This window comes from Leopardus geoffroyi, chromosome C1 (genome assembly GCF_018350155.1).
Source record: "Leopardus geoffroyi isolate Oge1 chromosome C1, O.geoffroyi_Oge1_pat1.0, whole genome shotgun sequence".
NCBI classification, from domain to species: domain Eukaryota; kingdom Metazoa; phylum Chordata; class Mammalia; order Carnivora; family Felidae; genus Leopardus; species Leopardus geoffroyi.
This window is the reverse complement of record NC_059328.1, coordinates 116911659-116922991: the sequence shown is the minus strand read 5'-3', so window position 1 is coordinate 116922991 and position 11333 is coordinate 116911659. Positions and strand designations below refer to the sequence as shown.

At 41.8% G+C, this 11333-nt stretch overlaps 1 protein-coding gene across 2 annotated transcripts; it reads left to right on the top strand.

The window, feature by feature from the left end:
- Window positions 1–1557: 1557 nt before the first annotated feature.
- On the top strand, window positions 1558–10868 carry TSN (translin). 2 transcript variants are annotated; one of them, XM_045479459.1, is made up of 6 exons: window positions 1558–1813; window positions 2971–3064; window positions 4693–4789; window positions 6469–6584; window positions 7949–8028; window positions 8680–10868. In XM_045479459.1, exons 1-6 carry the CDS (start codon window positions 1748–1750, stop codon window positions 8911–8913), a joined length of 687 nt encoding a protein of 228 aa, XP_045335415.1. In that variant the 5' UTR covers window positions 1558–1747; the 3' UTR covers window positions 8914–10868. The 2 variants fall into 2 exon arrangements, with proteins under 2 accessions (XP_045335415.1, XP_045335416.1); XM_045479460.1 differs by lacking the exon at window positions 7949–8028 and having other exon boundaries at window positions 1608–1813; window positions 8680–8938.
- Window positions 10869–11333: the final 465 nt, after the last annotated feature.

The window sequence follows — 11333 nt, the reverse complement described above, 5'->3', positions numbered from 1 at the left end:
GAGATTCTACTGCTTATGTTACACCACAAAATGGCATCTGATGTCAGAGGAACACAGGCAAAAAATAATAATAAAAATATTGGGTTTGAGCAATTTGTCAAAACAGCTTTTCTAGCCTGTCACATTTTAAAGTTGTAGGGGCCAAGTTAGATAAGGCATTTGAAGCCTCTTGCAAATATTATTGTTAAATGGTACATAGACGAAAAATAACATAGAAATTAAGACAAAGCATTTGGATTCCAGCTTCAACATTTACCAGCTGCATACGACCTTAGGCAAGTTAATTAATCTGCTACTATAGTTATTTCATTTATAAGGTAACACTAATATCCACTTTACAAAAGTATAACGAAGTTACAATGTCTTTCTTGTAAGTTTTAGAATAACCTCTCACGCAAAGCAAACAACCCCCATCTAGTTGAAATAAGTAATCATTTTAAATCATTTGGAGAGTGCATTCTACTGTGGAATCGTGTACAATTATGTATATAAATATATAATTTCTAGACATGAGAGACCCTATTTCGAGAAAAGCTCCATTTCCCGTTCTATAACAAATGGTTAATTAACCCTTGAACTGGACAAAAGGACTGGTCTAGAAGCCATTGTTTCACAAGCAATTGCTCCTAAAATCAACAGGACCACAGGCTTCCCAATCATAAGACTCTTCCCAATCATAAGAGTAATATATACCAAGAGTAGCTTCGTTTGTCAACAGAATAGTTATCAGTGTGTAACCAAAAGCGTATTAGCCCTTAGCCTGTTAGTATAAATTATCTTTTTTTTTTCTTTTATCAAAGTCATGTGGTTCTCCCCGCTTTCCCACCCGCCCCCCCAACCCTTGCTTTCACCCTGCAGGAGGGACACTTACTTGATTATTGCTGGAGTCTGTGCTCACCGAATTGCAATTCTTAGATCTCAAACACTTGTTTGGCTCTCATAGTGTCTTTTTATGTTCAGGTTGACCCAACGCATTCATACACATTTCTATTTGTCTAACAGATGTATGGAATAACTCTGCAACGTCAAGAAATCCTTAAGGCGCTTGCCTCAAGGGAATCGGGATAAGGAGGTGTTAGTTGAGTAGAAGAGAAATTTGCCACCATACACGCTTTACAGACCCATATAATTTAAATAGGTTTTACAGTCATACAGGGAAGGAATTAAAATTTTTCGCTCGCAATCCATCCCGTACTCCCCCCCCCGCCCCACCTTTTATTTCCCGTGTATTCTTTGCAAATACGAACGCATGTTTCCACACGGAGATTGCACTCTCTCTACGTTTTTCTGCACCTGTATTTTTACGCAAACTCTTCAGTATTGAAGCATTTCTCCTCCCATCAGCCACAGCATAAAACAACGTTAAGCGTTGCGCTTGTTTGCTCAGCCTCCAAGCCCGCCCCGCCCCCTCAAGCCCACTGGCCCCCGGGCACGCTCCTCCCCGCTTAGCGGAAGGTTTCCGGCGTTGCCCGTTCGAAGTTCCCCAGATGAAAGCCCCGCCCAGCATTTCCCGCCCCGCCCCCTGAGCGCGCGCCTCGGCTCCCGCCGCGGCACATCAGGCAGCACGGCGGACAGCCCAGGATCCTGCGCGCCGCGGACCTCGGAGGACCCCAGCGACGTCCGTAGCGTAGGGCCGGGTGGACGCGGCGGCGGCGGCTGGCGTTGCGACTGACTGCGCCGGTGGGCTCTGAAACGCTTTTCGGCGGCCACACTCGCCGCTCTGGTCGATTGTTGTGCAGCCGGCGCCATGTCTGTGAGCGAGATCTTCGTGGAGCTGCAGGGTTTTTTGGCTGCCGAGCAGGACATCCGAGAGGCGAGCCTCCTCTCTTCCCCTCCCCTTTCCCTTTCCTTTCTTGCTTGGCCACCGCGCCCGGCCCTCCTCTGTCGCTCTGTCTCGAGCAGTGGGGAAGCCTCCGGGGATGGGTTGCTTCCCCTCTTGTATAAGCTTAGGGAACGTTCCTCTCCCGCCCCCGATTCTGCTCTCCGGTCCTGATTCTGTGTGTTCGAGTCTCGGCTCTTCGGCATCGCCCACCTCGTTTGAGTGTCAGTCTTCCTGCTTTCTGGCGCTTGTTTATGTCGAAGGCTCAGCGCTTGCGACTCAGAGAACACGCGTTTCACTGTTTGTTGTAGCACGTGTGGCCTCTTCTCTTTAAAACTCTCTTATGGCTTCTTATTCCACATAGAATAATAATCCAGATTCTACTGTAGCCCACAGGTGTCTTCTCCCCTCCCTCCATCTCATTTTACGCCATCTTCCGTTGTGTTTTATGTTCAGTTTAGTTATCTTTTTATGTTTCTAGTTCCGCAGAGAGTTTCTTGCCTCGGGATATTTGCATGTACTGTATGCTTTTCCTGGAATTCTCATCTTTCCTCTCCTTTCCTGGTGGTTACTTCGTATTCATATTCTTGATCTCACAATCTGTCGTGTTTTTTAGTAGAGAATTCACGTTAAAAAATTTTGTGCGATTCGTATTTTTTAAACGTCTGTCTACCCCATTATGCTCTAAATGGCAAGAAGGAAGGGACTAATTGGGAACCAGTATTTACACAGTGCTTCTCACATAAATGTGCTGTGAATATTCATAAAATGATTGAAAAGCACCCAGTCTTCGTATTGCACTGCGTTTTTCTTTTTTACAAATTGCATTCAGATATTTCATTTCTTTTGATATTTATAGTGTTTCAGTGGGATATTTGGGGTGGGTGGTGATTATCCTTTGAAAGCTGCATGAGAAATCTCAGGCCCTGTAGTGACCTCTTGAAGGTCTCACAGAGGAAGTAAATGGCAATGTTGGGATTCAAACCTGGATATTTTCTGTACCAGTTCAGTTCAGTAAAGATGGTTGGAGTTTTAAATGTGTGTGAAGGTGTCATAGGTACTTAACCTGTGCTGTCTGATATATCTGGTTTGAGGTTATGAAAATAGTTACATTGAGTTTATCTGATACTTTGATTTTTAATTCTTTCTAGGAAATCCGAAAAGTTGTACAGAGTTTAGAACAAACAGCTCGAGAGATTTTAACTTTACTGCAAGGGGTCCATCAGGGTGCTGGTTTTCAGGACAGTAAGTTCTTTGTTTTGATTTTGAAGATTTTTCTTTTTAAGTTTATTTACTTCTTTTGAGAGAGAGAGAGCGTGCAAGAGAGCCAGGGAGGGGCAGAGAGCGAGGGAGAGAGAGAATCCCAAGTAGGCTCTGCACTGCCAGCACAGAGCCCGACGTGGGTCTTGATTCCACGAACACGAGATCATGACCTGAGCTGAAATCAAGAGTCGTACACCTAACTAACTGAGCCACTCTGGTGCCCCATTGATTTTGAATATTTTTTAAGAGTCCAAATTATGAGTCTTTCACTTAAAAGAGTTAATTTCCATTCAGAAGACATTTCAAGTCTGTTATTTTATTAAGAAAAATGTCCCTCATATCCTATGGAGAAGTAGGTGAGTTGAGTGCTTTATAGGTTTACAGAATTCTGGAATTCTGTGTGTTACGGTTGATTTTCCACTTCCACGTAGTAATGTAATAATGTGATTCTAATGTGATAATTGTTGTAGGTTTGTAGTTCTCTTGTGTATCTTTTATATGGCTCTCTTGTTTTTAAACCCAATCTTTCGTGGGGCACTTGGGTGGCTCAGTCAGTTAAGTGTCTGACTCTTGATTTCAGCTCAGGTCATGATCTCACAGTCCAAGAGAGTGAGATTGAGCCCCGTGTCCGACTCTGCACTGATGGCATGAAGCCTGCTTGGGATTCTCTCTCTGCCCCTGCTTGCTTGCTCTCTCTCTCAAAATAAACATTAAAAGAGAAATAAACACAGTCTTTCATTCATTGAATATGGTTTAATATGCATTTGTATGTAAGAAACGTTCAGTGTGAAAGGTTCCTAATGGGTTTATAGTCACCACCTTTCATGGAAATCACATATGATAAGTTTAAACATGGGACCTTCAATGTAGGATGTAGCCAGCACAACTAAAAGAGCTGAAATATATTTTCAGGTAGAGAATGATACAATGGTGTAACTTACAGGTGTCACAGGGAAGTCTTTTTTTCTCAGTGATATGGAGTCGGTCAGTCTGAGTATAATTGATAAAGCTTTTTGACCAAATGTGGGAGCTAGAAGCTGTCCAATTTAAGGCATCCTTTTGGAATAACAGCTGGTGCATGGCCCCACAATTATTATTATATTTTTAATTTTTTTTTGAAGTTAGTTTGAGAGCTAGAGAGATATGGGATTGGGTGGGGGGCAGAGAGAGAGAGAGGGAGAGAGAGAACCCCAAGCAGACTCTGCATTGTCAGTGCACAGTCTGATGCATGGCTCGAACCCACGAACTGCTAGGTCATGAACCGAGCAGAAACCAAGAGTTGGACGCTTAACTAACTGAGCCACCCAGGCACCCCAAGGATGACATTATTTATGACAGCTTACTGACGTGTTTGCTAAATATTATTCCCTTTCAGCAAGTTTTTGTCTATTTTTCAGTGTTGGTTAATGAGTAGGGAAACTAGAGTTGGAATTTTGAGAGCCAGATTGGAAAGTAGAGATGCATACCCCGCATTTGGTCATGAGATTTTTTTTTTTTTTTTAAGAGTTGATTTATTTCCAGAGAGACTGTGTAGATTATTAAGCCAGAACTGTATTTGAAATTTGATAAATCTTACTCATTATTGTGTTTGATTATCTTTTTGTGATCAGTTCCAAAGAGGTGTTTGAAAGCTCGAGAACATTTTGGTACAGTGAAAACACATCTAACATCGTTGAAGACCAAGTTCCCTGCTGAACAGTATTACAGGTTTGTAAGAAAAGTCGTATTATTTTGTAATGTCAAGTAAAAATAAAGGCAGGACAAAAATTATATGTACCGAATGATTGCTGAGAACTAAGTAAAAACCTCTCTATGTAGAAGAAACAACGAAAAAGAGTCAGACTATTATTAGTGGTGGTATTTTAATGGTGACAGAGATGGGGATTTTTTTCCCCTCCCTTTGAGAATTTTCCTAAGGAAAACATAATTTTTACAATGAAAAAGGAATTAAAAAATATGTGTTGTATTAAGGTCGAATAGAGTATCTTTTTAGTATATTTAAGTTGCTTGTGAAATTGGGTGAACCATGTCTATGCTATTAAGGTTATGGGATTAGATGGCACTATATAAATGGAGTTGAGTTTTTCCTCAAAGTTTGAATTATACTGCCAGATAACATGTTTAGCTAATATTCTGTAACTTGTTGACCTATAGCACCGTTAATTTTTAAGAGTCTCCATTATTTAGGGAAGAAAATTTGCTGCCAGTCATAATTGTGAAATTTATAGATTGTAAAAAGCATCCCAGCCTCACAGATGTTAAATTGGAAAGAACTGCATCTGAGTATTGATGAAATATAGTGAATAAGAACCTAAAATCTCTACTTGTGTCTCTTTTCTACTGAAAAAGATGTTCTGTTAAGACACACGTGGGCACAAAACAAGACATGTATGTGGGAAGTGGGTAATACAGCTCCACAGGATAATTTAAGGCAGGGGTTGGCACACTGCCCGTGGCCCACCGCCTCTGGAAGCTGAGAATTGCTTATATTTTAAAGGGTTGTTAAAAAAAGAAAAACACCCAAATAAGAATATGTGACAGAGACTGAATGTGGCTCACAAGGCCTAAAATGTTACTATCTGGCCCTTTGCAGAAAAAGTTTGCTGACCCTGCTGTAAGGTAATAACGGATGTAGAGAGACCTTGAACAATAGGATTGGCAGGATCTTGAGAGATCGTGTAGTTTGGAGGTCACACAGAGGCTGACCTCTGGGTGATTTGGCCCTTAGAGGGTTTTATTTGACCTGTATTGTATTGAAAAATTTTTTTGAATTTGCCATATTTGAAATTCAGGAGGCCTAGCATTAATATTTGGGGGTATAAAATTTCCTATTTTTTTTTTTCAGGCTTCTAGCTCAGTTTAACTGCAGGATCCTGAAGGTTTAAGTGTCGGTTTAGTGATTCCAAGTGGTAGTTATTATATGTATAAATCAAGGTTTTTTTTAATATTCTACACTCAAAACGTGAGAGTAAGTTAGGTATTGAGGCTGATGTACACTGCAGTTCTCATCAATCTGCCGTCGCCAGTTTTAATTTTTCTCAGAGCAGTATCATCGTTTTTACTGATTAAACTTCACAAGCACAGTTGTTCTTGTCCATAATCTTCGATTGTAAATATCTTTATATTCGTTGAAGTTGGATCATGCTTCTCGTTTGTCTATTAAACTTCTAATAAGTAATTGCTATAAATGTGAACTTGTAAAACTTATATTAAATCCATCTAATATACTTAAATGGCATGGTTTTACATGTTTTTTATGTTGGGGTTTCACATGGATTTGATTTGGAAAAGCATTGTATTTCCAAAATGTTTGACTACGACTGTACTAAATTTATCTTTTATAAAGCCCCTAATCCTTCCACCTAAATGAGCTTCTATCCGTGCAGATTTCATGAGCACTGGAGGTTTGTGTTGCAGCGTTTGGTCTTCTTGGCAGCATTTGTTGTGTACTTGGAATCAGAAACACTAGTGACTCGAGAAGCGGTTACAGAAATTCTTGGCAGTAAGTGTCTCCGTTAGCGTCGGTCTACACAATCAGGCACGGTCGCTTAATTTTTGGTTGTGGGGGAGGCTGTTGCTTATACTTCCTACTTATTAGAACGAACGAGAACTAAATGGAAAAATAGTGACTTGGAAACACAAAAAGTAAGAACATGTAGTGGCTTGCTTTTTGTACTTGGGTGTTGCTTTTAGTTTTTAAAATTTAGTTTTTAAAAATTCAAGCCTACAGGGGCGCCTGGGTGGCTCAGTCGGTTAAGCGGCCGACTTCGGCTCAGGTCATGATCTCACACTCTGTGAGTTCGAGCCCCGTGTCGGGCTCTGTGCTGACAGCTCGGAGCCTCGAGCCTGTTTCAGATTCTGTGCCTCCTTCTCTCTCTGACCCTCCCCTGTTCATGCTCTGTCTCTCTCTGTCTCAAAAATAAATAAACATTAAAAAAAATTTTTTTTTAAAATTCAAGCCTACAGAAAGTTGAAAGAATAGTACAGTGGAGACCACTTAGATTTTCTGCTTGTTAACATTTTGCCATGTCTTTAAAAATTTATTTTATTTTATTATTATTATTTTTTTACTGTTTATTTTTGACAGAGGCAGAGTGCAAGCTGGGGAGGGGCAGAGAGAGAGGGAGACACAGAATCTGAAGCTGACAGCTCAGATCCTGACGGGCTTGAACTCACGATCCGTGAGATCATGACTCAAACTGAAGTTGGTTGCTTAACCGACTGAGCCACCCAGGCACCCCCAAAATTTTTAATTTTTAATTTTTAATTTTTAATTTTTATTTTAGTGTGCGTGAAGGGGGTGGGGAGCAGAGGGAGAGAGAACTCTGAGCCGGCTCCATGCTCAATGTGGGGCTCGATCCCACAACCCTGGGATCATGACCTGAGCTGAAATTAAGAGTCAGATGTTCAACCGAATGAGCCACCCAGGCTTCCCAACATTTTGCCACATTTGTGAGGTCTTCTCACTTTGTGCACGTGTATGTGCATTCATGCATTTGTGTGCCCGTGTGAACCATGTGAATGTCACTTAAGGGTGTCATGGCTTCTCCTTTAAATGCTGCGACATGCTTTGTCCAAAAACATAGGTATTCTCTGATATAACTAGATAACGTTCTGGGTGATAGTACTTTCTGAGAGAAGAATGAAAGGAAAAATTGAAGTCTTAAGAGCTCAAAAATCCACAATGAGGCCTAGTTGCCAAAAGTATGAGTACATCATACAGTTTTAAAAGATCTTTTTTTCCTTTGAGAGAAACAATATGTGTGTGCGTGTATATATATGTGTGTGTATATATAGTATTTTATATTCTTAGGCACACATTCTGTTCACATCATGACCTTATTTTTACTTTGGTGTATTTTTTAGTTGAGCCAGATCGGGAGAAAGGCTTTCATCTGGATGTGGAAGATTATCTCTCGGGAGTTCTAATTCTTGCCAGTGAATTGGTAAGAAGCTTAGTAATTTGCCATTTGCGTTTTTGATCTTCCCACCTCGCCATCAGTTTTTAAAATGGGCACAAAAATTCAGGAAGTCTTTTCTAAGCCCTCTATCTGTCACCAGTTTGTCATCATGCGCTGTGTGTGCTGCTTTGCTAGTCATCAGAGAAAGGCCAGTTCATACGATGAGCGGGCTGTGCATACTGACTAATGTGTGAATTTTTAAAAGATGGTAATGCCTCCCTTTCAAAGTGGTGGCAAGACACATACATTCCTAGTAACTGTGTCAATACACATACTTGCTTCGGGGACTAATTTAACTGTATATAGGTTATTTTTCTTTTATTCTCTTCATCTGTCTCTTGAGACATTGTCCTATGGAGATAATTCTAAAGAAGAAAAAAAGGCTGTCATAAAGGTGTTCCCACTAGTCTTGATTCGCATTGATGGAAACTTGTAGACCACAGAAACCCCCAACAGAAAGGGAACGATCTCTTAAGTCTTGAAGTAACTTCGTAATGTTAAGCGGTTGTCAACATGTAATTCCGAAAGGCAGCGTGGGAAAGTTGGGGGCCTTGGGGGTCTCTTGGTTGTGATGCGGAGGAAGACGTGCTCACGAGGCCTGTTGTAAGGTGTCTCGGTTTCCCTTCCCTCGTGTAGTCGAGGCTGTCCGTCAACAGCGTGACCGCGGGAGACTACTCCCGGCCGCTCCACATCTCCACCTTCATCAACGAGCTGGATTCGGGCTTCCGCCTTCTCAACCTGAAAAACGACTCCCTGAGGAAGCGCTACGACGGCTTGAAGTATGACGTGAAGAAGGTGGAGGAGGTGGTCTACGATCTCTCCATCCGGGGCTTCAACAAGGAGACGGCCGCGGCGTGTGCCGAGAAGTGAAGCCGGAGGCTCCGCTGGCGCCGGGCCCTGCTGACCTCAGCGGTCGCCGGTGGGGGTGGACCCCGTGCCTCTCGGGTAGTTAGCCTTGCCCCGTTGCTAAACACCGCGCTTTATTTTCTTAACCGGTTGGTTGTGTGGTGGAAGTATCCAAATGGAAACGCTTTTTTCTGGGGGTGAAAAAATAGCCTTTTCAAGGACAGACTTTCTTTGTCGTTTCAGTGAATTTGCTCTGTAATTCAGTGTATTTCAGTTCTGTCGGAAAGTGTAAATGTCAGTCTCTTGGTAAAGTCCTTTTCTTGCTCACCCTGATGCTGTTGATGTACTGATTGAGAAGTTTATGGTCTTGTGTTTCTTCCAGAAGTGATCCTTGGTGTTTTCTATATCCAAATTAGCCATCCATACCCAGGTGTGTGTAGCCTGGGTACAGGATAAAAATGAGTAATTAAAAAGGATGGTTGCCAAGCAAAGGACAACTTATTTTATATTTTCTTTCCTTATTTTAAGCCTCGTGAGTAAATCATATGTTGACATTTTTTTGCAAGGGAGTTACAGCCCCAGGGTCTCTCTCACTGCCATCAAAATATAAAAGAGAAAATTGCAAAGTCAAGCTCAGATTATCTTGGGACGTTTTTGTATTAAGGGATTGAGTCACATCTTATCATTTGGCTCTCTTTGCCAGGTGGGGAGTAGGGCTTAGTGTCTTACAACACCTCTGTTTTCTGATGTTGCCTTAACATTCTGCTCTTGCAGCAATTTAAAGATCGTTTCACACACATCTTGAACTAACACTTCATATAATATATTTTTAAGCTATGAAACCTTTTTCCTAGCAGCCAGCTAGACAGGCTGGTCTGAGACTACAAAGCCACCCAGTCAAGTTAATTAGCAATACCCTGACTGGTATGTTCTGAGAGACAAATGCTGTGCTTTGTCTGGAAAAAAGAGAAAACCTTGGATTTAAAAAGGAAGATCAGCTGATTTGGTAATGTTTTTTAGAGTAAGCAATTTCAGGTTTTGGCAGCTATCCCAACGGTCAGGTTTTAGATTTACAGTTTTGGGCAAGTCCTGTAAACCTTGTTGGCACCCTCCTCCCCCTCCTGGTTTTCAGGTAGTGCTAAGAATACTCGCCGTGTAATTTTTGCTGTTGAATTGAAACGGTTTAAAATGGTGACGTCATCCACGGTTTTTTGGAGTTCACTGAAAGGAAGGTGCTAGTGTTTCCAGAATAACAGAAAGCATTTAGAAGTGTCATCCTCTCCTGCCTGCTACCAGTTTAGGCGTTCTGTTTGTGCAGTGGAATATTTGGCATTGCTATCAGAGCCGTTCTCAGGCCAAGTTAAGGACTGACCAGATTTTCCATCATGAGGAGGACAAGTAGAAATGAAGCATCAATCGCTATGCATTTTTGGGTTTTAAACAACTTTCTTGACAGCTCTTTCTGCGGAAGAGTGTGTAGAACAAAGAAAGGCGTTTGGGTCTTTGAAGTGCCTAGGGTGGTCATCTAAGATATGCAGTAATAGCACTGCCCGGATTGAGCACAAAAGGCTTCAAATTACATGATCAAATACATGCAGTAAGTTCAGTAGTAGTTTTCTTCTACGCGGAGAATGGACTCTGAATGTGTGTTGAGGCTGAAGAAGACCAGGGGTGACAAGCACATCCTGCTGTGTAACAGTTAAAATTATTGAACGACACCAGCCGCTCAGAGTTAAATTGAAAGTATTTTAATTGACGGTATTGAAAAGCCTCGGCTCTGGTTTTAGTGCACCAGAATTGTTCTTTTCGACTCTAGAAGATTGAGTGGGTTAGAAAAAGTAGAGGTGAATTAGTGGATGTTTTCTTTATAAATTTATTTATAAGAAGAGAACCCTTAAATACTTCATAAGATTTGCCCTGTCTTAAACTTGAATAATACTGGTAACGCCTAAGAGAATTTAATAAAGAACGAAAGCTTCTTTGGCAGTGTTTTGGGTCCTTTACTTAAGTGGCTGCAGTCGAGGTACAGATGCAGAAAGCCACCGGCAAAGTTCGTGGCGTGCACTCAGAAATCATGGCTTTCTTGTTTTGCGGTCTGGACCGGACTGTACTCTTCAGGCAGAGCATCATTGTCTGCCTGACGCCAAAATAAGGTATTCCCTGAACCTGTAGTCATTTGTTTTCTTAGTAGTCACTGTAATGAACAGTAAACAAGTAGGAAAAAAAAAAAAAAATCACCCCTCCGCTCCAAACAACAATAAGAAACATCTACAGAGGGTTAAATGGATTGACTGAACTGATGGTTTGAGTGAGCCTAGGGTGAGAGAGGGGAGAGGAGGGAATCTGGCTTCATGGTCCGGTTTCTAGTCTGGGAGACTAAGTCGATTTAGGTGCTGTTAGCTGAGGTCGGCGGGGTGGGGGTGGGGGGGCTGGCGTGGGAAGAC

Bases quoted from the DNA above. Each gene is read 5' to 3' on its own strand.
- TSN (XM_045479459.1), top strand. From the start codon at position 1,748: ATGTCTGTGAGCGAGATCTTCGTGGAGCTGCAGGGTTTTTTGGCTGCC. The intron at 1,814-2,970 runs GCGAGCCTCCTC...AATTCTTTCTAG, and splicing joins CCGAGCAGGACATCCGAGAG to GAAATCCGAAAAGTTGTACA. The intron at 8,029-8,679 runs GTAAGAAGCTTA...TCCCTCGTGTAG, and splicing joins TAATTCTTGCCAGTGAATTG to TCGAGGCTGTCCGTCAACAG.